This window comes from Toxotes jaculatrix, chromosome 15, assembly GCF_017976425.1.
Source record: "Toxotes jaculatrix isolate fToxJac2 chromosome 15, fToxJac2.pri, whole genome shotgun sequence".
NCBI classification, from domain to species: Eukaryota; Metazoa; Chordata; class Actinopteri; family Toxotidae; genus Toxotes; species Toxotes jaculatrix.
The window spans coordinates 21,832,804-21,858,565 of NC_054408.1; the positions used below are offsets into that span (position 1 = coordinate 21,832,804).

The following is a 25,762-nucleotide window of genomic DNA, read 5'->3' on the forward strand; positions in this document are numbered from 1 at the left end:
AGGGGAACAATTAGAGGAACAACACAATCACACATCACTATGAAGGGGGGAAAAAATGGGTGAAAACATGTTCCAAAATGCAGGCGTTCTACCTCCTTAGGCCGGCCTCCAGGGTTCATTGCTATGGCATTGACAAACTCTGGAGAAACACATCGAATGGGGGAACGAACTGGGATATCAGGAGAGGAGCCGTCATCAGGACCATTGTGATAATGGCCGTCACTGGTGATGCGATGCCGAGGCAGAGTCGCTGGCTCATCCAAGGACGCTGCACGGGCCTGGACACCTGAGAGGACGTAGAAGTGAGTGTTTAAATTCTGCAAGGGCAGGGTCAATGCTGCTCCATTATCCTGCTTTCCTCCAAGAATTCCACCACCGTCATCAGATGTTAATATTTCTTAGCCATTGTGAATGCTCACTGCACAGGCTGTGGTGTGCATTTTGCAGAAAATCAAACATTACAAAGCATTTGCAGGAGGCTGTGGTTCTTCAGTCTTTCAAATTTTACATGCACACACACGAGGTTAGCGGAAGGTTAACTGCTGATCAAACTGAAACCCATTAAGTCACAAGAACTGAACAAAACATTCTTCATAAAATTTGTTAATAACCCCCCTCCATGAATGATATCCCCCCCAAAAAACAAAACACAAACTACTGCAACTGTTTCAAAGTTGAGAGAAAATATAACACGACCTTGGAAATATGTTACATAAAGTAATATTCAAGCATCAGCTGAAACTCTGATACGCAAACTGAATGTTTGCTATCTAATGCGTCAATGTGGCCAGTTCTGGCTGAACCTCAAAGCAGCCAGTAAGCTCATTTTAGTTAATCTGGTCTGCAGTGAAAGAGCCAGACAGAGGGAAGAGAGAAATCTACCAGCATAAAACAAACAGGATTTGAGTTAAGAGTTTTAAGATAATATGCAATGCCGTGGACTGGTGGGTCTAGGTAGCAATGCATGAAGCACGGGCCAAAGCAGCAAAGCCAGTGTGAAAGACTTATCACTGGCTGCCCTGTGCTTTGGAACAAGATGAAGGTTAATGGGAGAAAGAGAGCGAAGAATAATAGGTTTAAGAAACAAGTGGGAAAACTGGGATATTAAATTCTGTGGTGTTGTTTGTGCTGAAGCAGCTTACCCTTTGTGGCTTTTCTCAGTGTTACTCTTAATGTTTCAAATTCTGTCACAGAAACAGTTGGATAAACAACATGTCTGATGTACCAGAATCTTATCGTCTCTCTCTTTGAGTGTTTGTGCAGGTTTCTGCAAATGTTCTGCACATGTATCTACATGTTTTCTTTGAGTGACTACTACTACAGCATCGTCTCATACCTAAATGAGGAAAAAAAAAAACCTGGCTTAGCCAGGTGGAATGATCACAAAGTGAAAACTAAGACAAACTAATAGTAACATTAAAAATAGGACTGACGGCTTCTGTCAGTCTGATGCTGACAGACATTTCCATACATGAATACAGATTCATGGTCAATAAATCACAATACTTCATATACCATTTTTACACAATAGAAAGAAATCAGTGATAAACTAGTGCCAATCACGCCTGTGTGTTAGGATGCTTGATTTATCTTCAGCTTCAATAGCTTGGTGGTGGAAGGGTGTTGGTTTTAAAACTCTTGGAATTGATAGCTTTGAAAAGCATGTAGTCAACACCCCCAAACAGAAACACACCCACCATGACAAACTGAGAACCAGATGTACCCACGGTGCAGTGCTCAACAGCAGAGCACTGTCAAACACTGTGCCGTTGCCCGAGCGACGACTAATGTTTTCCAGCTGGGATGGCTTGGAGAACCCGAGGACTGATATTTTTCTCTCTCTCTTCTCCCATTTTCCAGCTATTTAAAATCCAGTTATCATGTGGAATAAGAACAGGGTTGATTCCAAAAACATAAATTTGATAGGTGATCCTTTTTTAAAGAAGGGAAACCTCAGTCTCCTGATGTGCACACCTGTGACAGAGAGAGGTTATCTAAGGTAAGACTGAGGAGACTGCATTCCTATCAAAGTCAGTTCAGATCAATAATAGAACTGTAATTAACAGTTTATTTCAGACACTATGTAGGACTCTGAATGAAAAGCATCATGATGACTGGACATATGACCACATTAGAACTTCATTCCAACTCCAACAATCCAAGACCTACTCTAATTCTCACGTAGTGTTGCATCACTAAAAAGGATATTGCTGTCTGCGGTAAAGAGGCCAGACTGGCCACTGACACCCTAAGGCACTATACAGAACAATCCCGTCTGCATTGTGGTGGCTGTCTCCCAGTGGACACTGGACACAAGGCCTCAGCAATGTTTCCAACTAGGACCGTGGTCTCTCTCCTAGATTTGGTGTCCTTTATCTGGCTTTGTAAATCTTCAAAATAGTGCGAGTGAAAAAAGCAGCCTTGAATGAGGCCAGTGTATCCTGGCCTCGGTATTGTTCCCTGAGTTTGGCAAAACGGATCTTGTGACATGCACTCTCTTGGCAAGGGACAGAGCCTCCTTTGTGCTTCCCCTGTCTCGTTCTTGTGAAACTTTAACGTTATCCAATTGAGGTTTTTCTTTTTTTTTTTTTGCTGCGCCACAGTTAGGGTAGTTTCCTTACCTTAAGGTAGGAAAATGAAGCTCAGAACAAACAGCAGTGAGGGGTGAGGTAAAGTATGCAAACAGAAATCATTAGATGTTTAGTTTGATGATGCTGCTCCACAAACCCGATGATAAAGAAAAATGTGTTATATATTAAAGGGAGAAAGAGGTAGTGAAACAGAAGAAAGATGAGGAAGTCAGCAATCAAACAAGATATGATAAATCATTACATACAACCAAAGAGCACTGCACTCAAAGGCAAAGCAGATACAGACTTGAACTTGGATTAAAGGAACACTTGAAAAAAAGGACCTCTCCCTTTTTTTCTTTAAGTGTTCCTTCAGACAGGATGGGAGAACCAACCCGAGAGGGAGTGAGAACGGCGGTGCTCAGACTGAGAAGAGGTCATGCTGGGGATGACACTTTGGGCACGAGCCGAGTATTCTGGGTAAAAAGATGAATGATGAGAGAGAGAAAAATGTTGATGATAAAACGAAAAGGAAAAAGAAAACGAGCAGACGGAGGATGAGGTCCCGTCTATGACAAGAACTGGATAACAAGAAGGTGACTGACATTTTCTACTTATGTAAAAGATTCTCATTCCTGTTCCAGAAGTTCAGACATGAGTCACTGAGTGCTGATGTGCATGCTGATCTATGAATCCCACATTATAAACCACAACTTAAACTGTTTTGTCTTTACTATCTCTAAACAACTCATGAAAAAAATTGCATTTCTATAATACAGGAAGAAGAGAGCAATTCCAGACTGGCATCATTCACCTCACACAAATAGTATCCTACATTTCCAGTTTCTAAATTAAATTATCACTTAGGACTGTGCAATTACTCTGTGTTCAAACAGCACTAAAGTGAAGTGAACCATATTGTTGATTTTCTAGGAAACCTTTTGCTGGTGTTTGCTATCTGAGGGCTCAGCTATCACACTGCTGTATGTTGACTTTGCTCCATGTCTTGCTGCTCTGCAGGATGTCTGTTGTGCTTATCTAGGGACAGTCAACCTGCTGGACTGGAGAGAACACTTCCTGTTTGAGCCTGAGTGACGGGTACTGATGAGGTGACATTCAGGAAATGAGATAAGGAAAGAGGAGTGTTTTCCAGGAGAGATGAGTGCACAGTGGTTGGCTGATGGCATCAATATTATTTTTCAGTATTGTTCTGTCCTGTATTATCTGCCATGAAAACATTACAAACAATGATGAATATTACTTAGTAAATGTTTAGTTTAGAATTTAGTAACAGCAGCGGCTATTATACAACAGGATAATGTTATTATCGTCTCAACTGTATAAAAGACTGGTTGTGGAAATAATGAACCAAATGTTCTAGTGTTTGGGTGCTGAAGTGGATGGCTGCAACCAAGATTCAGGTCTTTGCAAGGCCTTGTGGAAAAAATATGGAGTGTGAGCACAATAGAAAATGGGTGCTATGGCTAACCCAGAAGAACCAAACTAGCCCTAAAAATGGATCAAATGATAAGTAAAATAATAATGAAACAGGTTCATGACCAACATGACATACTGTCATACTGTATTTCTCCATGCCATCATGCTAAAAATAAACTAAACAGTGTGGTGTCCTTCTGTAAGTAAAGGTAAAGACACGTCAGGTAGTCACATCAGTGAGCACAGTTTTACAGCAGCAGGTTTCAGATATTTTTGTCATCTCCAAGATGTCTACAGTCTGCTGAGAATTAAGAAACGTTGGCCAGAAGAAAGTCTAAATCCAGTATTTCCACTCTTGCTGTATATTACCTCTGAGTCAGATGTGCTGTAGGTCTGTGTAAATGTTGGATTTTTAGGTTGGTTTTTCCCCAGGGCAAACATTTTATCATTCCGTGCAGACTATAAGAATCTGTGAGATCACATAAATACCATTGAAGATACAACCTTCTGCTGGATATCAGGTCTTTTTTAAATTAAAGGTGCTGAAGTTGCAAATGTAGTTAGGTGTCTGGATGAAATAAGTTAATGATAGATCTTACCAGCCACTCTTTGAGCCACCAGACCTTCAACATTGAAGACTTCATCGGGCTCACTGTCTCTTGGTTGGGGTGATGCTGACGCAGCACTAGGGCTTCTCTGGGGCTCAGAGACCTCTCCAGAATGAGACAGTGTGCTTGGTGGGTAGGTGTTGATGGGCTTCAACTGGACATGGCCAGTTACAGTAGGGGAGGTTTGCGAGGGAGGACTAGTTCCAGTGGTTTCAGAGGTGTGACTCAGAGATCCCTGGACAGGTGCAGACTCTGGTGTGCTAGGCTTCCCAGGTGACACCTGAGCTGGTGACGAGTGGCTGGCCAGGCTGGACATGGGACCCGAAAAATGGGTGTGAATGGCGGCATCGCCCTGGTAGGAGGGCCTGGCTTGGCTTTGGTAGAAGGACGGTTGGGTGGTCACTACAACACTGTTTTCCCGCAGTGGGGCACTTTGGGACTTTGGCACCTGTGAACGGCCTGGTTCCAGGTCCATCATGAGGAGATTAAGGGTTTCAATAGATTGCTCAATCTCTTGCTGGGATGCACTGTGCCGATGAGGGAACTGTGGGAGGCTGTGGTGACTGGGTATCACTGCTACAGAAGGAGGTGGACTGAAAGTGAGGCCTTCAGTCACTGGCTCCTCAGGTACACCAAACCGCTGCCAAACGTTAAGACCACGCTGCACGGCATCCCTACTACTGGTGGTGCGGGTGGGAGCTTGTGGCATTGATATTGGTTCTGCACCAAACGACTGAGAACGGTACAGACTGCCATTCTGGGTGGCCACGTAAGCACCCGATGATGAGGCTGAATCACTTTGGTGATTTCTGACAGGACTGTCAGAGTTGCCAACCTGTGGCTGGACGGTTTCCAGAGGCTTTTCTGGGACACTGCGCTCCAGATACGGCACATGGTCCTGGCCATTGATAACTGACTCAGACTGGAAGTACAGATCAGCTGGTGTAGCCCTACCATCTGTGGAGGAGAACGTTCCAAGACTGTCCACACTGTTTCCCTCTTGACTTGTAGGCAGCTCATCGTCTAAAATGTCCGTTTCCCGGTCAATGCTACTGTGCCCATTGACATGGACCTGGGCAGGCACCAGGTGAAGCATCCCTCCAGCAGCAGAAGTTGGGGTGGACAGGTAGCCCTGTCGGTGCATGGGCCCCTCCAAGCCACTCAGCAGCTGCTCCAGCTCCTGTTGCTCCTGGGGACTGATTGGTTGTTGGGCAGGTGTGGCGTGGCGATGGCCTGAGGGTAACTCCTCAACCGCGGGAACGTGTGTCTGGCTCACTGTGGACGCCTGAGGGGCTGCTGCTGCTTCATCAGTTCGGTCAGTTTTGATGGAGGCGGTGGAGTTTCCTGAGTCGCTGCTCACTGATAAGGCATGGTCAACTGCGGGTAGGGCATGTTCAGCAGCAGTGGGTGGAAGGCCATTTGCTGTTACTGTTCCTTCGACAGACTCCTTTTTGCGAACTTTGGCGTAAAGGCTGCCGTCCAGGGGTCCTTGTGTATGGATGACTTCTAAAACAAACAAGTACAACAGAGACTCATAAGAATCAGATTAAACCAATCTGTTGTATTTAATCAAACACAACAATCAGTAACCATTTATTTTGAACTGCCAAAGTATTTTTAGAGCCACAGTTCTTTTGCCATTACACAAATAAATGTGCAATCTTCTAAATATAAGGCCACAATATTTAACAAGGCATTTAGGAACAAGGAGTAAGGAGACAGAAGCAGGAGTGTTGGGAGATTGTGTGGGCATGACCAAAATAGCTGCAGTTAAATTAAACACTGGCTCATGTCCACCTATTCTGCCAGCTTCAGGAAATGAGCAGGGCCTGTGGCATGCACTGTGGAAAAAACGATGAAATCACAGGAGCCTGCTTTGCACTTTCTCAAGCCAATTGGGTTTATCTGTGCCACCTGAGGAATACTGGCATAACAGAAGACGAATCACTTGTTGACTTTATGTGCTCATGATCCTAGAATTGTGAACAGGATGACATGATGTAAAAAAAAACAGATGAGTGGACATCACAGACTTTTAATCTACTGATTTGTTAACTCATAAGCTCAGTTGTAATGGTGCAATGCAGACTGTGTTCACTGAATACAAATGCACATGCACATATACTGTACATTAACACTCAGCCACACCCAAGTCCAGTGAAGAGGAAGTAGGGTGCCCCAAACAGAAGAATTTAGTCATCACTGGAAAATTGGCCTCACTGAGCAAGGAAAGCCTGGAGTCTTTTCCTGGCCTCCGAAACCCAAAGCAAAACAAAAGCTCAACACACTGAGAGACAAAAGTTCAAAATGCTGAAACACACATATGCTTACATGCACCTTTTCCCTCATACAGTCAACACAGTGCATCAGTGAAGTGAGATTTATTAATACTATCACATATGCAAATGTGAGAAGAAAACAAAATCTGAACGTCCTCACATCCTCCACACTGTTTAGTAACAGTTTGCTTAGAAGTAGCTCAGGAGGGCAAAGGGAAAAACAATACCTTGTCAAATAATTCCTCTTCCACTGTCCATTACAGTTACCAAGAAACCTCACAACACATGATGAGGCATGTCCTGATAATCAAATCAGATTCTACTGCTGGGAACAGAGCTGCACAAAGAAGCTGTCTGTGTCTCTGTAACTTATAGATATCTCCATCTCAGCTTTAGTGAATACAGGGCTCTGTAACTGAGCGTGGTGGGCGTACACAAGCCGGGTACTGCAAGGTCTCCTTGGCTGGTCCGAGGCAACTTGCCAAGGAAATGGCGCACAGTAGCTCCTGCCCTGTCAGGCTGCTGGTGGAAACCAACCTGGTGGCTCACAGAAAATCACAGTGTATGTTTACCACTACTAATCCATGAGTGGGTTTATAGTGATTGTTAAATCAGTGGACCACATGCAGAAAAAAGACGCTACATGTCTAGTCTAGTGATAATGGCCTATTGCTGTATCCATACACATGCCATTTGCACAGCGTCTCTCCAGTGTAACCTGTGGTCTAGTCAGCTCAGTACATCAAAACTCAAGGTAGCTGTCATGACTGCCATAGTCAATACAGACTACAACCAGAAAAAGACCAATTATGATGCACATTTTCAGATTTTATGTAGCTGTTAATGTGAATTCTCTACAAAAGTCAGTGGTGTCTCCTCTGAAATTTTAGCTGCTAAGACAGGAGGTTCCAAAACAAGTCATCATTACACATTTATATAGCTCATGAAACTGCTTAAGTATCAAGTTAGGGGCTGCGCATGCATTCCCATCCATGCACACACACACACACAGACAAACTTTTAATGCTCCCCTCATCCCGATAAACATAGACATAAGTCGTGAAAGAAGAGCTCCCCTCACTTTCTCCATTTCAGTACCTTTATAATCACCTGCACTGTGGCCAAATGTGACTCACGCAATTAAGATGATCAGTCACACAGCTCAGCTGATTTCACATCCTGAATGCCTGAACCACAACACTTCAACATGTCAAAGTAAGTCAAAGCCTTGTCAAAGGAAACGGCAGAAACACCTCCACGGGAGGAGGTTCCCCTACCTGTGTGAGCAGTGGACGACGATACAGTCTCAAACTAAGCTGGGAAAAGCCCTGCAGAGGAGCCCCCACAGTGGAACATGAGGGATTACAGCAGGAGTTGAGGGAGTTGGTTTTGGCTACTGTTCCTTCTCCTCCTCCCTCTCCTGAATAGCTCGCTGTCTGGCCAGATCAGGGGAGCTGCTGCTGTTCCTGGCTGCTCAGTGGCTCCCACTAGTCTAAAGGCTGCCCCTGCTGTGTGTGCGTATGTGGGAGGTCTATCACTACAGCCTGTGTGACAGTGGATGAGGGAGGTGGGAGGGTAAGGAACCACTGAAATCCAGAGTATAGAGCTTGATAGAATGACATCAGCCCCATTAGGTTAGGTTCTCTTGCACACACCCACTTCCTTGATAGTTTCTATAAGTCCATTTTTGTCCAATAACTGTGTCTGAAATAACTGAGAGAAACGTGCACTGAAAAGCACCTATTTATGCACACACTAACATTCGCAAAATAATCCCTTTTCATGCTCTAATACAGATAGATGCCCCTCCTTTAGCCCACTGGTGTCAAAAACACTCATGTAATGGAAAGAGCTACTTCGTCCAATAACAGTCATTTAACGAGCTCTCTCCAGGCAAGGAAGCAGGGAGAAAACTCCACCCTGCTGCAGGCAGATGGAGAAAACAGAGAAGCTTACTGGGTAAAAAACAGACAGATGAATACTCCTGATCTGATTTGTATAAAATGTAAGGCAGTCTTACAGTACTTGTAAAGAAAAAATGATTGCTCAAATGCAGACGCACAGTAGATGAAATCAGTTGTGCTATGGGACAAAAAGATGGTTTACAAATGAAACAACGCTCAGTGATGTACACACACATACAAACAAAACACAACCCTCTTCCCAGAGTTTGAAAGCTCTTCAGTTTGTTGTGACCTCACTTTACTGTTGCACACCACAATCCAGAACAACTGATAACGCATTCCTGATTCTGAATGATAACAATAAATATGTGACTTTGGCCTCAATTTCAAACAAATTCAATGGAAGTTCCATGAACGTGGATTGCACTGATACTGTTTTCCCTCATTTGACTCACAAATGTTCACACCAACTCTCCTTTTCACTCTTTCTTTTCTTCTCTCTTTGTACCCCCACATCCTTCCCCTGGCCTCTCACTCTGTTCTTTCAGTGATGATGGTGATGATTGCGATGAGACCAGCTGAGCGATGGTCCCACTCTCACATCATATGAAAGCCCCACTGTCGACACACCCCACCCAAACTAGTACATGTCCTCACTTTATAAGATGACGTGACTGATGAGTGAGCCACAGAATCCCTATATGTACTACAGGGAATCTAATCTGTCACTTTAAACTTGTGAGACTTTTTACGGCAAGCAGACTATTTATGTTGAGCCTGCTTCTGTGTGAGGTGCTATGACTGCTGCTGTTTTCATTTGGTTGAAATGACCACACGTAACCCTCCACAAATAACCTCTGCCGGTGTGATAAGAAAGGCCGTGTGTATGTGTGATATCTTACACCATGTGTGTCCGTGTTGGTGTGTTTTTACATACTCCCCAGGAGGTAAATACTTGCTCTGTGATCCAAAGCACATTAGTCAGAGGAGAATGTCTGCAGTCCTGACCCCAGAGCCTTTACTAATTATACAACAACGGGGAGACTGGACCATGTCTGACCAGTCTGGAATGAGAAGTTGTGTCACTACATCGTCTTCCTCAGAGGGGGGCAAAAACACTTTGGTCTATCACAAAATGCTTCAGAAAGCAGCAGTGGACAATAAAGCAAGTCTAGATTGTTAATGATTATAAAAAATATTGCAGATATACAACAATGTAGATCAAAGCTGAACTCTACAAAATACAAAGTGTTGTAGATGGAAGGTGCTGTCAGATATTTTGAGGTTCTGTGGGCCAGATGGTGCAACTGTGTGACCTCTGAACTTTGAGCTCTGACCCCTGTGGCAATAGATCCCCCTTCACAGCGGAAATAGCATGTTTCCTCTCTAGCTTACACGGATAAACACACCGTGTGCCTCTCTGTGCTTGTGTGTGTGTGTGTGAGAGAGAGAGTGTGTGGGCATTCCAAAACAGTTGGGGGTCCATGTCAACTTGCCACAAGTGTGACATAACTAAAAAGCAATGATGAAACATTTTCTGAGAACGTCCCCTCAGGCCTCTACTGCTACAACCACTAATAGCTGGACGAGAATAAAACTTAGAGTGTATTTACATTCAAAAAGCCCATGAGAATAAAGAGCTTCAGTAGCTGTACATGATTGTGTAATGAGATATAAGTACACCCTGGTGCCATATTTGGTAAAGGCTAATGGCAAACCTATCGATTTGGCAACAAAGCATGCTTTAGTGTATGTGAGGGCTCAAGGACACCTATTAAAGTAATACTGCGGCCTCGTAAATGATCCACACACAAGGCTAATACATCTTCTGAGCTGGGTTAACTTGACTTGTGCTAATCAGAGAGGAATAATGAAGAGTCAACGGAGAGCTAATGAAACAGATCAAATTAAATAAAGCAAAAACAGTTGTTACATTAGTGGCCCACTTGGATTTGGTACATGCTACAAAAAATGATTCATTTTTAGTATTTATTTCAATTGAATCACAGTCTATATACAACACAAATGTAATGATAAGTCAAATGATCCTAAATTCTGATGATGCTAGTGCCAGAACTTCAAATATGACTTTGGATGGGTCTTCTCAACACATTAGTAGAGAAGCACAACAGGATACAGAATACATTTAAGCACAGTACAGTGCAGTTTAGCTATTGCCAACATCCATAGCCCCAAAATGCTTAGTCAAATGTAAGTACAGAAACTCGCTTTAGCTTAATGAACACTCGCTCTGCAGCTCATTAAAAATACATCAAAGAATACTGTGAATCAATGTATGAGAGTGCAAACTTGCTAGGACTGAAGAAACAAAGGACAAGGTAATGGAGAAAGGTTTCGAACAGGCAGAAGTGGGATATTGATCAGTATCAATATGGGAGGATGGAAGGATGTTCTGTTCACCTTCAAAAACTAGCCACCACTGACCTAATGGCATGGCTGGATATGGTATAACACATAGTCCAAAGTAAATCCATATTTCTCATATCTAAAGTCTATAGAGGCCTAATTATTTAAATGTGCAGAGCAACATAAACTGGGATGTGTCACCAGTAACCTGTAGCCAGTGTTGATCATATCAAATACTACTGAAAACAAACACAAAAGCACAGACATAACCACACATACAGTACACCATGCAGTATATATAGGCCAGACACTTCATCCATGCAGAGCATTATGTTTCACTCTGTGCCTCAGGAAAAGTCATCAACAGTCGTTAGCAGCAGGGTTGCACAGGAAAATCTTCAGGGCCAAATGAGGAGAGCCTCTGATGAGCTGGCTTTAGCTATCTCGTTCTAGAGGTGAAGAGAAGTTTTGATGGGTTTACTCGTGCTAGCCTTGGTCTGGAGAGACTACAAAGACAGAGCCATATTATTTTGCCTGAAGCCTTGATAGTTTATACAGATCCACCTCAAAGCAACTCTTGTCAGCTCCTGTTATCATCAACATCCTGATAAATGCTTCAGACACAAACTGGTCTTACTCCTGACCAGATATGTCCTCGTATTAGAGCTATATCAATATGATTCTTTACAGTGGCTTTAACTGCCAAGAATTTTTGAGTACCTTCAGGAAAGTAGTGCTCCAAGCTTTCCCCACCTGTTTGACTGAAATTTTTTGTTCCATCATTTTCTCTCCAATTTTGATTAACCAATTCCTTTGTACTTCAGTCTATCTCACTGCTGTCAGAATCCCTCTCTTGCCCTATGCATGGTGTCACGTATCAATTCTTCACACCTGCCAACAAGGACAGATCCAGGATGCTGTAACACTTGCAGTGGTTATTGCGATCTCTTCATGTCCCTTTCACATCCATGCAGACAACCTGAACAAGAGGTAAGAGTCACTAGTGCAGTCACAAGGGCATGATCCCTCAGCAGCTTCCTCCCTTCCTGACTTTGGTTAGTAGGTACTCATGACCTAGTTATCTATCAAGGACTGAATCTGGCTGGGGGTTTGAGCTTGTACCCCAAACTGCCTCAGAGGAATCCTGACTGGGGAAGGTGCACAACTGAGAAAAATGGACTTGGCCAGTATGTATTCCTTTATGTTACTGGCAGTATAATGGAGAGTATCATGCTGCTTTTTCAAACAATGTTTCTTGTGAAGTGAAGAAAACTGTGTTATGACAAAGACCAGGAAAGGCCGGTGCATGAATAGGACTCCCTTTAAAAAGAAAGAAAATAACAAGGGAGGAGAGGCCAGTGCTCCCAGAAGACCCAAACTGAGAGCGTAGTCCCTTTCTCCTTGTAAATTTCATCTTGTTTGTCCAGCCACTCTTTGACTCAAGAGGGGTCTATTCAGTAAGCTAAGTAACACATGCAGAAGGACACCCAGGAGCTAATAACACACCCTAAACAAGACAGTTTTGCCCAGTACAGAAAGTGAAACTCTTGGTCTTTGTCTCTACTGGTTTTCTCCATCTTAACTTTGCTAGATTCCTAGAACCTCACCAAACACTGAAAAAGAAAAAAAAAAAACACCAGACGGAAAAATAAAGGGGGACAGAGGGACTGGTATAAATAAAAGCTGGACAAGTGCCTGTGCAAAGCCGTTATCCATCAAGGAAGCAAGCACAAGCATTTTATCACCTCTCAGAAAAGTGAGTTTGACTTTCAGAAGGAAACAGTGGCAGTCAATTTCTGTCTGCTTGGGGTGACTGCAAAACAGCAGTTAAGCTGGGAATTTAATTAATGCATAAATTTACTGTAAAAATGCACTAATTAAATATCATATCATCCACAGATTTACTGCTGACTGAAATAAAGTGGTTTCTGTAGCTCCTCCTCCTCCTACAGTGCAAAGACAAAACGATAAAAGATGGATAAAGAGGGGATCTTGTGCGAAGAGATTGTAGAAAAGGATCATGATTAATTACGTCCTGGCTGTGCTGTGGCATTTTATCCAGGTCAGGTGTGTAAAGATGGCTGAAGAAAAAGAAAGAGGGAGAGTGAAAGAGTGTCTGTCCAACAGCTGGAGTAAAGCTGCATCCATAAGGAGGTAACAGACCACTCATTCATCCCCACACATTATGGACAGCAGATAACTAGCACTCTTTCTCTCTCAGGACTAGCAATGTCTTGCAGAAATCTCCACAATACTCACACCATTGTGCAAAAATGTACCACTTATTTGTTCCACTGAATGAACTTCAGATTTTAATGCTTTGTATACAAAACATTCTATTACATTCTATTATATCCAAAGTTAAATACCCTCTGTCTGAGAAGTTGCATCATATTCAGTGTATCACATACACATTCAAACTTGTCCCACAGTCGGTAAGTGTCTCTTAGCTGAAACCCCTGTCCCTGTGCCCCTGGAGCCAGAGTCCAAACAAGGACACTCCACAACACAAAGCTCTTGTTCTCTGTGTGTCCAATGCAGTCTTTACTAGAAGGCCTTTATTTATGTGTCTTGGCTGTTACGCAATCTGAGCTGGGCAAAGTTTGGAGTCAAAGCAGCCTAATCCTCCCAAAGCCTCAGACCAGACTGAGGGATTGATAGCGTGGAAGCCTGTTGCCAACACAAAGGGCCAAACGTTTCACCTCTGCATCTTCTTGGTGACATCCCACTGCATGACAATGTCTGTTTCAGTGGGATCTCATCGGACATTGGCTTATGCCATCAGCGGGGGGCTTTCAAAGTCACTGGGAAGAGTCAGAGACAAGAAATTTCAGGCTAGCTGGTATCACAAGTGGTGCAGCTGCTGTCTAGAGCCTGGTGTTCACACTGAAATCAATTCACACAGACATGTACAAGTTAATCTCATTTTCATTTAATCATGGAACAACTCAACTGGAACAGCTTGGCTACAATAACAACATCTGCAGAATGGATCGACTGAGAATCCAGCCCAATGGAAATTCATGCCACAGTGTCAACAAGTGCCTGCCCTGCTGAAGGGCCCACGGGCAAGATGCTGACTCTAGATCAAGGGTTCTAACCTGCAGCTGACCATGACCACTGACCTCCTTGTTGTTGGGGTCAATGAAGAGTTTTTCACTGACCGATTCTACATATCAGACCATTATTAGTATTTGAGCATTATTAAATTCTACAAGCTCAACATGGCATAGCAACATTTGATAAAGGATTGCTTTTAAATTTATATTTAGAGATGTTTGTGAGCTGAAAGTAGCCTCAGGACCAGATGAGATTGTAATTTGTAGTTCAGTTCTCTGGTATGAGCAGAATTACCCATCATCAAATGCTTAATGGAAATCTAGTGCATTCATTTAGTATTTGTAATGGCCATATTTCACCAATGTCTGTGGTAATTTACTGCCCACCTGGATCCTGAACTAGTCATTGGGCCAATGGACCATTTGAATCCCAGTCATCCGTTGGGCCCAAACATAGTCTCAGCAGTGATATCATTGTGTTGCATCAACTTCTATCTCCACCAGGCTTATGTAACCCCCCCCCCACCCCTGTCTGTAGCTCAGAAGGCAACACAAATACACACTTGAATTTGATTTGACTCATTTAAACCTAACTCTCTTGCTACAAGAATGCAGCAACAAATAGTGTGTGTCCAGAAGGACAGACACAGTCAAGACATGGTCCCCTTCTGTTGGATAAGTTAAGACTGTGGGGACAAAGACACAGACATCTCCCTGTGACTAATGTGTATAGTAACAAAGAGGAAGCACTAACCTCCTGGAGAGAAAATGCAAAACAACCCAAAGACACACTGAACACAAGGAAGTGTGAACCATGGATAAACAGTAACTTAATGGCTTCGGAAAAAAAAGTTTCCATAGAGAAATCGAGAGAAATTGACTAATTTTCTAAATAAATACCCAAAGTGCCTGAAAACTTAATTTCACATTTTCACATTTATTACAGCTTGAGTTGTATTTGTACTTATTTTTGTAGTTTTGGTATCACTGCTATCATGAAACATTGCTGAGATCTCGAAAACTTCTACACTGACGCAACAAAGTTGACGACAGTTGAACCAGGACGTTGGTATAGAAATTCTGATGGATCTTTACACTGGACAGTTTGCAGTTCTTCATTTTTCTCTAGGGGTTTAACACCTGCATGATCATTTGCCTGCTTGTGTTTTCTCCACCTTTAGCCTTCTTTTTAGCTTATCTTTAAGTTGTAATAAACCTAATAATAAAAACAGACAAACATTATGTGCCTGCAATGTACCTCAACTTTTTATCACTATTGTATAAAAGCATTTGTAAAACATTGAGCTTCAAAGGATCACTTGTCTAGTGAGCTTGGTTGAAGCAGTTAGAAATATTAACAAATAAAACACAACGTAGCCAAGTGTTTGGATAATAGACAACCTGATGTCAATAATTTATTGAGCACATAAAGTGAAATTAAAGTCTCTTGTCGCGAATCCTGACATCTACAGTACTGAGCATGTTACTCACATGTCGTCAGAGCTGTCAGCTGTTAAATTTGTGACAACTTTTCTCTCCGGCGGTCTAAAGAGCAGAGGACAAACTGGAAACAGATTCAAGGGCGGAACTCTTCAACAGCTATCGGAGCTTGAAGAAAGGCGTCAGCTGCCTCGCTTCACAGGGACATCGAAGAAATGCTGGAAGCAGGTTCACCATGTAACTCTTAGAAACTGTCTGCCTGCGCTGAGCAGCAGCAGCATGCACAAACCCACACTGACATTCTCTGTCACTCCTCCTCCTCCTGTGAATGCGTGCACAAAAGAGCTTCACAGTCGAGTGAAGCTCTTTGGAGGAGTCTGCCTTTAACTCCTCCAGCTCCTCCGAGGAGAGAGAGACAGAGACAGAGATTCTGTGGAAAGTGAGAGAGTCTATTTCAACCAGCAGAGAGATAGAATACAGTAGTATTAAATGTCGGTTTAAGGCTGCTTAAGATTTAAAATGGTTTAAGTTGAACAAACTCAGTTCAGAAACTGGGAGGAAAGAGAAAGATTTGAAAAGGCAAAAACACTGACTGCAGATCAGTGCTGAAGCCTTAAATTTGTTTTAGTTTTTCACCAGCCAAATCCTCATCTTAACAAGGAGGTTCTGTAAAAAAAAAAAATGTTGAAAATTTTACTATTTAGATATAAATATTATAAAAATGATCGCAAAAATTCTTCCTAGTTTTTCTGTTTTATGACATCGTCTTCTCTTTAGTCTCATCCATTTCTTCTCTCTCCATACATATACATCTCACTATCTGTTTTTTTTCCCTCATCTCTTATCTGTCCCCTGCGATTGCAATTATTCCAGAAATGCAGAGAGCTGGCAGCTGAGGCAAGCACTGATACAGAATAGTAAACAGAAACACGAGGGTCTGTCACTCTGCAAAAGATCAATGTCCACTGTAAAAAAATACAATCCTCTATTCGCTGTCTATAAAAGGCTTGATATTCCAGGTTTTCCAACACATCCTCTCCTCACTTTTCCTGCACTGCATTGCTTGTTTCTAGCATTAAGCTATGGCTTGGCATGGAGCAGGGTTTTTTTTTTAATCAGGCTGCTGCATGTGTCACCTTGTTAAAAATTAAATTTCAGTCAGAAACTCATAAGCCAAGGAATGACTCATTTATAGCAAATGATTATACAGTCAGATTTGATAGGAAAGGCTCTGCTCTAAGAGGGAGTCCTTAAAGAACGGCTCTGCTGTGAACCTGAATCAATATGACTGAATGTTATGTTACGTGTTTGCACTTTTGTTTGCCATGAGTTTATGTATTTTACTTACAAGTAGAAATTAGACACAGTTAGCAGTTTATTAGGTACATCCAGCTAAAACTAATGTGGTCAAATACATGAATCCTGCAATGAGTCCTCTGTTCATGAAGGTTACAATGTTCAGTTTTTATTTAAATTGTTTGGTGTTTTTATTATTTTGATAGATCTTATTTATGTAAATGAGGGTAGGCTAAATAATAGAAACACTTCTCTTTATAATGCAGAGCAGTTCAACAGCAACACACTCTACATCGCCTAAAATGATCCTGCAGCTGAATCAGCACCTTTCTAAAACTGAACATTATAACCTTCATGAAGGGAGAACCTAACGCAGAACTCCTGTATTAGACTGCATACATATTAGTTAGATGTACCTATTAAATTGCCAACTGTGTGTAATGTTCTTAGCCTTATGTACTGATGGCAAATGTCTGTATTTGCTCTTTGGTCATCTTTAGTGCAGCATTAATGAAAGCCTTCTTATTCATTTCAATGAGGACAGAACAGAAAGCACCGCATGGTTACTCAGATACATGCTAGCCCACATTTGTGGTACACTATGAAGTGAATGACATAATTGTATTATTTGCCTTGGAAACCAAGCTAAATGATAAAATTGTGCCTACAGAGTTGTAGGAATCTGTCTTAGAGTATCATAATCACTTGTTCTTTTTGTATCTGATGACAATTCTGGCTATTTGAAGATGTTACTCAAACTTCTCACAGGTCCCTTAACCAAACAAGCGGCTCAGCGCTTTGATGATTTTTATAAAGCAGTGCTATTTTCAGTCTGACTGCAGCCACAGACAGATTCATGGACTGTGGAAGAAGGCTCTAGTTTGGTGATTTCAATTCTTGAGAGACAGAAACAGGTCAAAAGGAGCATGTGCATCCTTTAGACTCCATGACTTCTTTGACAACTAAGAATTTGATCATTGATCATTATAGGTGCCCTTGTGATGGTTTGCATATTTTCTTGTTTCTGTCTATGCAATGCAGGCGTGACAAAAATCCCTGTGCTGAAACAGACTCTCAGAAGCTGTAACTGTTTTCACGGAATAAACACAATGAAAGTCAACATCAATCTCTGGAAACCAACAACCACACAGACAGCACTTACCCAATGTTGATCCCAACCAAACACTGACCCTATAATTTGAAGCTTTATGCAATGCCTTGATAAGCAAAGAATTGATGTAAATAGCTGATAGCCTTGCGCTTCCCTCAAAAAAGCAACTGCAATCTTGACAAACAGCAAACCCAACAACAATACTTTTTTATTTCGGACTAACACTTGAGAATACACATGCTCTCCCGTTTTCCATCTCAGCTCTGAAAGCCACTCAGAGGAGCTAAGTGCCTTTTTTCAGCGCTAACAAGTGTGAAGCCAAATGACAGTGGAAACGTTCCAGTTTCCTGGAAACCCTTTCCCTCTTGTTTCTGTGAGAGGGAACCATTTTAAACTGTCTTTAAATGGCGATTGCAAGCTGAGCACGTTTAAAGTGCAACGCGTATCAGTCTGACTGCGCCGGCTGAATAAAGCCGCCGCACAAAAGGCTATTATGGGACACGTCTGAAGTTTTATCGGCTACTCCAAGTCTCAAGTAGCTAAATAAGAGCTAGTGATTGTGTGTGTTTGTGTGCATGTTTGTGTATGTGCACTTGCTAATGCTAATGCTAGTGTGTGTGTGTGTGTGTGTGTGTATGTTTTCTCACTGAAGTCAAATTCTGATTTGACCACAGTATCATCATCAGATGACAGGCACACACACGCATACACAAGCTCACCTCCACTGAAACAGAAAGAGAGGAGACTTATACCTATGCTATTTTAGCAAGACCTATTTCAAGCTGCTGCTGAGTGTGGGGTAGATATTTTATGGGCACTGATAGAAAGTAGCCAAGTAACCTCTGACCTTTGACTACCTAGGAGACCAGTAAAAATACACAGGGGGCATTGAGAACATTAAATATCCTGAGAGGTCTCCTTCTTCACAGTCGTCCATTTGTAATTATGTGAACGGTCCTTTAAATTGCAGACAGTCACTTGTCTGCAATTACCACCTTGTAATTCTCACTCGTGGAAAAATGATCATAGAGTAAAGCATCTGAATACTTCCACCTCTGCACTCTAAGACAGATGTCCTATAGACTTTGATGGTCGAGTTCGATGCAGCTCTCAGACAAGCAGAAGCTAAGCTGCAGGTCTTTGCAGGTGCTGGGTGAGAACTTAACCTCTGCCACAGCCAGAATCAGTGTTGGATCATGGAGAAAATGAATTCCTGCATCTGTAAATAATGAATCACACAAGTACTTCTCCTTTATGTAATACATAACACAGACATAATAAATCCCACTTAAAAAAACACTAAGAATGAATAAAAGCTTTTATCTGCCACAAAGAGAAGGAAAGTCATTCCAATGATTATAAAACAAGATAACCATCTAAACAAGTGCAGCACTTTCCAAAGCAAAACAGGCTCGCTGCTATCGCTCAGGGCGTAGCACTTCTTCCTTTTTTGGGTGGCAGAGAAAGTAGTACTTTGGCCACAGAGTGACCACCGCTCGCTCAATAGGAAGGCTCTGTCCATGCCTGTGGCTGAACCCAGGAATGTCTTGCACTGCGCTCTTTAAAGCAATAGAATCAGGTCCCACAGGGCCTTTGGCTTCTCTGCGGTCATAACTTTACCACAAATGAATTCAGCGTTACCAGTGTCTCTCCTCCCTTTCAAAACAAGATTTACCATTTACATCGAGGAAAGCATGAAACCTCTTAATGGAGATGTGGGGTGTTTTTGATGCTCTTCAATACACTGTACAGCCACAGTTTCAGGATTTAGCTGAATACACAACTGCTCCCCTGTGTCTTGTCTCATAAAGCATTCCAACACCGGTTTGAACTTAAATGTGACCTCAGTTTGACCCTGTGGTGTGGGAGATTTAAAAAGAAAGATGGTGTGAAAAAAGTCTTTTAAATCCTTTAGGACTGAGGCTGAATCTGTCCTCTGTGTCACGCAGACCAAACAAAAACACCCTTGTTACAGGGGTCAGATTGGTTACATGCTGTTTGTGTGTGTGTGTCCCTGTCTATGTGTGCGAGAGTGGGAAAGAAAGACAGAGACCAGAATAAAATCCAAGCTTCCTCTCTACCACATTAAAATGCATTTCCACAGTCGCATGTACAGTTTGTGTAACATCCATGTAAAGTGACTTTCACTTCAAGGTTCATGAGAGGAGTGTGTCCACTCTCTGACACTGACAGTTAATAAAAGACGTTGTGTGGTGTCTGATTGTTAGAAGTTGACTTCTGCTGAGACGTGCTGCCTCACTATTGATAAAAGTGTTAAAGTCATCCAGCGGTTGTGGGTCACATGCAGTTACATGAATGTGATGTGTAGGTTGTTACATAAATCTGACAATTTACTAAAAATAAGTTAGAAAAACAGGTTGTGGGAAACGTATTGCATATCAGCCAGGTGGCCATAAGGGCTATGGCTATAAAGAGCCATTGTAATTAACACCTTGTTAACTTTACAGAACACAAGAGGGTGGGCAGGAGGAGATTTACCTTGTTTGTGTTGGTTTGTGTCTGCTTGTGTGATTGTACGGTCGCTGTGTGTTTCTTTTTAATTTTTCTATGAGTGGAAAAAAGTTCAATTCTCATCCAGGAGATATTACACCTAAAATAACAGTGCTGTAAGTGTTCAAGGCTCTACCCACTGAAGTTTACAGGACAATGTCAAATACCATCTGTTGTCCTACTGTACTTACCGTCTGTGGTGTCCTCACAGTTCTGATTGAAGTTTTCGTAGGAGTCCCAGCGGATAAGGGGATCCTGTGTGTTGTAGTCAACCGAGACGCTCGGCCCGTTTTCCAGGTGGTCCATACCTTGACCAGAAGTTCAAAGAGGCAGAGCAGAAAATGTGAATGTCTTTAAAATCACAAAACAGAAAAAAAAACAATCATATTCAGAATGTGAAAATGAATGAAGAAGAGTCTTAAAGCCTGATTTTTATAAGTTCAACTTACAGTAATGTAATTAAATCTTCTTTTCCTTTCATTCCCTTTATTTGCTTACTAAGAGATATGAGTGAAATTTGTTGAGTGTTTGATCATTGATTAACCAATAAAAAACTTTTACAACAATAAGAAAATATGAAGGGGCAACGCAAACCAACTGCAACATCCCACGTTCAAATCCAGGGGCCTGCTGTTGCATGTCCTCTCCCTCTTTCTCCCTTTCATTTACTTTCAGTATCTATCATATACTGTCAATGAAAAATTACTTAAATATTAGCATGGCAGTGAAATATAACGTGTGGAAAATGCTCCAGCATACCCATAAACCCAGACACATTGATGCTTACCATGTATTTTCTCTGGACCAAAGGAGAAGATAAACTCCACTTTTCCATATTCTGGAAACCTGTCATCTGCAATAAAGAGATCAAAAGAAAACCTGAGTTTTCTGAGTCATTAAACTAACAAAACGGCATAGGAAAAAAACATATTATAATAATGTAATATATCTCTTGCTATTTACAGAGGAGTAATATTTCCAGAGCTTCAGATTATGGCAGGAACTTGTTTTATCCCAAAATCTATTACCTTTGAAAGTCTCGTCAAGCTCATCTTTCCCAAAGACGATCCCCAGGTCGTGAACAGCACAGGTGTGAAACTGCACCCGGAATATCACATCTCGGCACGGGCTACGGTAGCGCTTGTGGTAGCACTTGAGCTGGAGGGTGAAAACAAGGAAAGAAAAGAAATTCAAACAACACTGTATAGTAGCCGCATTGTATCAAGCGGTGCTCAACAGGGCAGTTAAATTGGACTGCACTGCAGTTGGACAGATGCCTTTTCAGCCCCACAGGTCCACTGAATATCATACACATAATAATTTCAGGATATAGTTGATTCATACAGTGTGTCAGTTCTGATGAGGAAAAAAAAAGGCTGTTTTCAGCTAAATAAAGTGCAATCATTTCTACAGCTGAGCTCAACAGGGCTTCAGCGCTGATCCAATCAGAATATCAAGAGAGCACAATATGAAATGATCTTTGTGAAACACGAGCCAGAGGCAAGTCAGTTTGATTCACTGCTTGGTCTTTAACTGCACTGGCTCAGAGCTAGAAAAAGCATTTAATGCTTTATATATAAATATATATCCCTTGCAATGTATGGTCTCTTGATACACATTATTATCCAAACTGTTTCTCCCAACACAACGGCTTTAAGAGCAATACTAAAACCGCACACAGGAAAATCTTCTCTCTCCCTTCTGCTGTTTCCTGATGTGCAGCCTGGACCTGTCAGGCTTTTACAAGGACCTCGCATTTACAGGTTCTGTAAGAATATATACCATAACCCAAACAACTGGCAGCTCACAACCTGTGACTGTGAAGAGTAAAACAAAAATATACATGGTCAACTTAAAAACATCCTACTCTTACAGTAACAGTGAGAATTTCAAGCTTTTTAAGTTTTTAATTTTTTTTTTGTTTTGTTTTTTATTTTCTTTTTTGACATAATCAACTGCCATTTGTGACATTTATCTGATACTTATAACAGATACAAACTAAATGTAGGGACTACTAAGTGTGAACTAAATGTGAATTTTCCCTAGCGGATGAATAAAGTATCTTTCTTTCTTTCTTTCTTTCTTTCTATCTATCTATCTGACCACTCTCTACAAACCTATTTTCTACTTGTGGAGCCAAATAAGACCAAAACATATAAGACTATGGATGAAAGGAAGGCAAAGTAAAATATCCTGCGGCTTAGCACAGCTCTCTGGGATGGTAAACCTCCCACTGAGGGGTCTGTTTCATGAGGAGAACAATGACGGTGAGCCAAGTTTGAGAACAGAAAATAGAAGAAGGAAAACATTCATTTTAAGCTTACATGCTGCTTTTAGAGCCCGAGCACGTTTTCATTTTCATGCACCAGATAAAATTGAAATAAAGCCTCTTTCCCCCTCGTTTGTGAACCGATTACCTTTGATGTTAAAGGAAACATCTGACATTTTGGGAATTAAGCTTATTCACTTTCTTGCAGAGTTACATGAGAAAACTGATAACCACTCATATCTGTCCATCAAATATAAAGCTGTAGCCTGCAGACACTAGGCTTGGCTTAGCATAAACTAAGAGTAAAAATTAAACATGGTGGTTCTGAGTTGTAACTTGCTAGACTTCTTTTAGCTGTATTGTTTCTGTTCTGTGCCCTGTAAAGTTAATTGAGACATTTTGGACACAGCTTTATCAAGAGCTCTACAACAAACCTGAAAACAAATTTGGAATTAAAATGACTGACTGGCCACTGAGAGAAGACAACAACCCAAACCTGAAAATTTTTTTGTTTGTGAATTGTGTTTTGTTTTTATGAAGATTTTCCTCTACAATTATCTTTTTTTATCTACCCATTCAGCAATCAGTCATTTTGAGGCAACCATATAATCCACAACTCAATTCAACAGCACAAACAAATATCGCCGTTTGAAATGCTGGAGCACACTCCACGCCAACTAACGCCTCCCCCATTTGGCCATGAGGCCACAGTTCACATTTTCCATGTTATCTGAATAATAGCAAACATCAGCTGACAGCGGCTCAGTCAGATGATGCATTCAGCAGAATCCATTAGTCCATCTTAAATAAAGAATGAGATATGAGCTCAGCTCTGAGGGGCCGAAACGGAACAGCCTCAAGCACACAGTAAGTGCTCTTTTTGAAATTCTCCATGCTGAAATTATGAGCCCCAAGGACATCCATGGATAACATTATGGCCTGAACCACAGCAGAAGCAGAAACTTTGCTGATCTGTGCAGTTGTTCTGCCTGAAATACATGCAAATGTGAGCCAGAGGTTATCACAGGTGGCACTTTATTATTTATTTTTTTTATTCATTTTAAAAGTACAAATGGAACAAGTGTGATTTTACTAAATTCCTAAAAATATGAAAAGACCTTTCCAAAAGTACGAAAAATATCAATTTGATGAACTTGCCATTAATTGACGTCACATCATATCAGAATTGTGCTTTGTGTATCCAAAATGCTGCTGTAAAGGAAGTACACTGCCATTTCCACATCATAGTTTCCAGGAAACATATTGTGTGCTAATTAGGGTCTATAAACTGAGGCATAGGACCATGGGCAAGTGTCTTTCTCCAGGTTTTTATAGCCCTGTTTTTTCTGTGCATGGATACTATAAACCGCTGCAGCACATGCATACAGTACACACACCCAACGTCAGCCTGGAAAAACCAACAGGATTCCCTCAGTATTAATAAGCAATAAAAGTCAAAGCATCTGTGCAGATGCTCTCATTGACATTTTGTGCTTATCATCATTTGGCTTCCATTTATTTTTCCTTTTTTTTTGGCAAAGGTAAAACGCTGGAAAAAGTAAGACAATAAACTTTCCCTGTTATTGGCTTCACACGTGAGAAAAAAAAAATCAGCACTGCAGCAGTGTTCCCAGTTTCTTGTTTCCTAGTTTAAATTCAGAGAATGTGATTCAAACAGCTGAGACACTAAACCAGCTTTTCACTCTTTAGCTCTCTGTGTTATTAGGCATCGGTTGCTGCTGTTTGTGTGTGCTGTTCTTACCAAGATATCCCCTTTCAGAAGAAGACCAGGTTCAATGGTGATGCAGATGCTCGTCTGGCTGTCGCCCTGAACATTACTATGAAAGAGAAAAGCCACAACATGTTAGATGATAAGTCTGCCTTCATTATTATTACTGTGAACATTAACACATTACAATCCAACAGTGCTCCCAACACACCGATTTCATTTTCCTTTTTGATGTTACTTGCCTGTGTATAACTATGTGCACATGACCTACATCATCTACTAACAATCCCTTATTTGCTTTAGCAGTGGCCATCCTGAAGCGTAACCGCGGAGCAGTTCTGGGCTAATTTTGGGTATTAGTGTCTACATGAGAGAGTAGGATCTGACTAGAAGAGCGGGATCAAAGGGGGAGAGTGCTAATAGGGAGCATGTGAGAGAAAGTGGGGAGGAATGTGATCTGGGGCTTTAAGGGGTTGACAGTCTGGAAGTGTATGTGCCTTGATTGTTTCACACTTATTTATTGAGTATGCTGTAAAGGTGTTTATAGTACAGACACTAGTGTAAGAATGGACATAGCAGAACAGTTTGACACCAGCAGGCTTTATTATTTACAGTGGTAACTTTAAAACACTTTATAACTGCTCTGCAGTGGAAATGAAGGAAAATGGCAAATAAGAGAAAAATACAGGAAGAATGTGAGAATCAGGGAGAATCAGTGCAAAGCTACACTAAGAAAAATTTCTATACTAACAAAAAATCCAATGACTTTGTGTAATGCAAAAGCACAGAGAGCTATAACTTGATTCCGCAGTCCCTTGAACTCTGTGGAGTGTTGCAGTGTCTTTTAGTTAAGTGTTTTGCTTTTGTGGCCCACAAACCAGCTCTTATAAATGTTATTTTCACTAATTTTCACTGATAAATATGTTGTAAGCTACCTGCTCAGCACCAATCAGCAGACAGAAAAAGTTAACAGCTAGCATTTAAACACCGTGGCAGCTAAAGGGCCAGTTAGTTTTCTCAGGAGGTGGTGGAGACCAAAACATAGCACAAAGGAGAGCGAATATTGTACTTAACATTTATCATTTAACACAACATGACAAATGAATGCTGATGTTGCTGTAGCCGTTAGCCATAACATTTGTTTCGAAGACTTGGTTTTAAAACATTACAGTTCCTCTGTGC

The 25,762-nt window shown here is 41.6% G+C and overlaps 1 protein-coding gene across 10 annotated transcripts in view; it reads right to left on the reverse strand.

Moving 5' to 3' along the window:
* The window catches only part of tns1b (tensin 1b), a 154,513-nt gene that overhangs the window by 14,487 nt on the left and 114,264 nt on the right, over nucleotides 1-25,762 (reverse strand). For 6 of the 10 annotated variants that reach the window (XM_041058050.1, XM_041058049.1, XM_041058044.1 and 3 more), the window contains 7 exons: nucleotides 24,614-24,689; nucleotides 21,611-21,740; nucleotides 21,370-21,435; nucleotides 20,774-20,896; nucleotides 4,607-6,121; nucleotides 2,966-3,046; nucleotides 93-286 (listed from right to left, as the gene is read on the reverse strand). In XM_041058050.1, the coding sequence (XP_040913984.1) occupies nucleotides 93-286; nucleotides 2,966-3,046; nucleotides 4,607-6,121; nucleotides 20,774-20,896; nucleotides 21,370-21,435; nucleotides 21,611-21,740; nucleotides 24,614-24,689 (2,185 nt within the window). The remainder of the gene's footprint in view (nucleotides 1-92; nucleotides 287-2,965; nucleotides 3,047-4,606; nucleotides 6,122-20,773; nucleotides 20,897-21,369; nucleotides 21,436-21,610; nucleotides 21,741-24,613; nucleotides 24,690-25,762) is intronic. The other 4 variants (XM_041058054.1, XM_041058045.1, XM_041058047.1 and 1 more) reach the window with 2 other exon arrangements.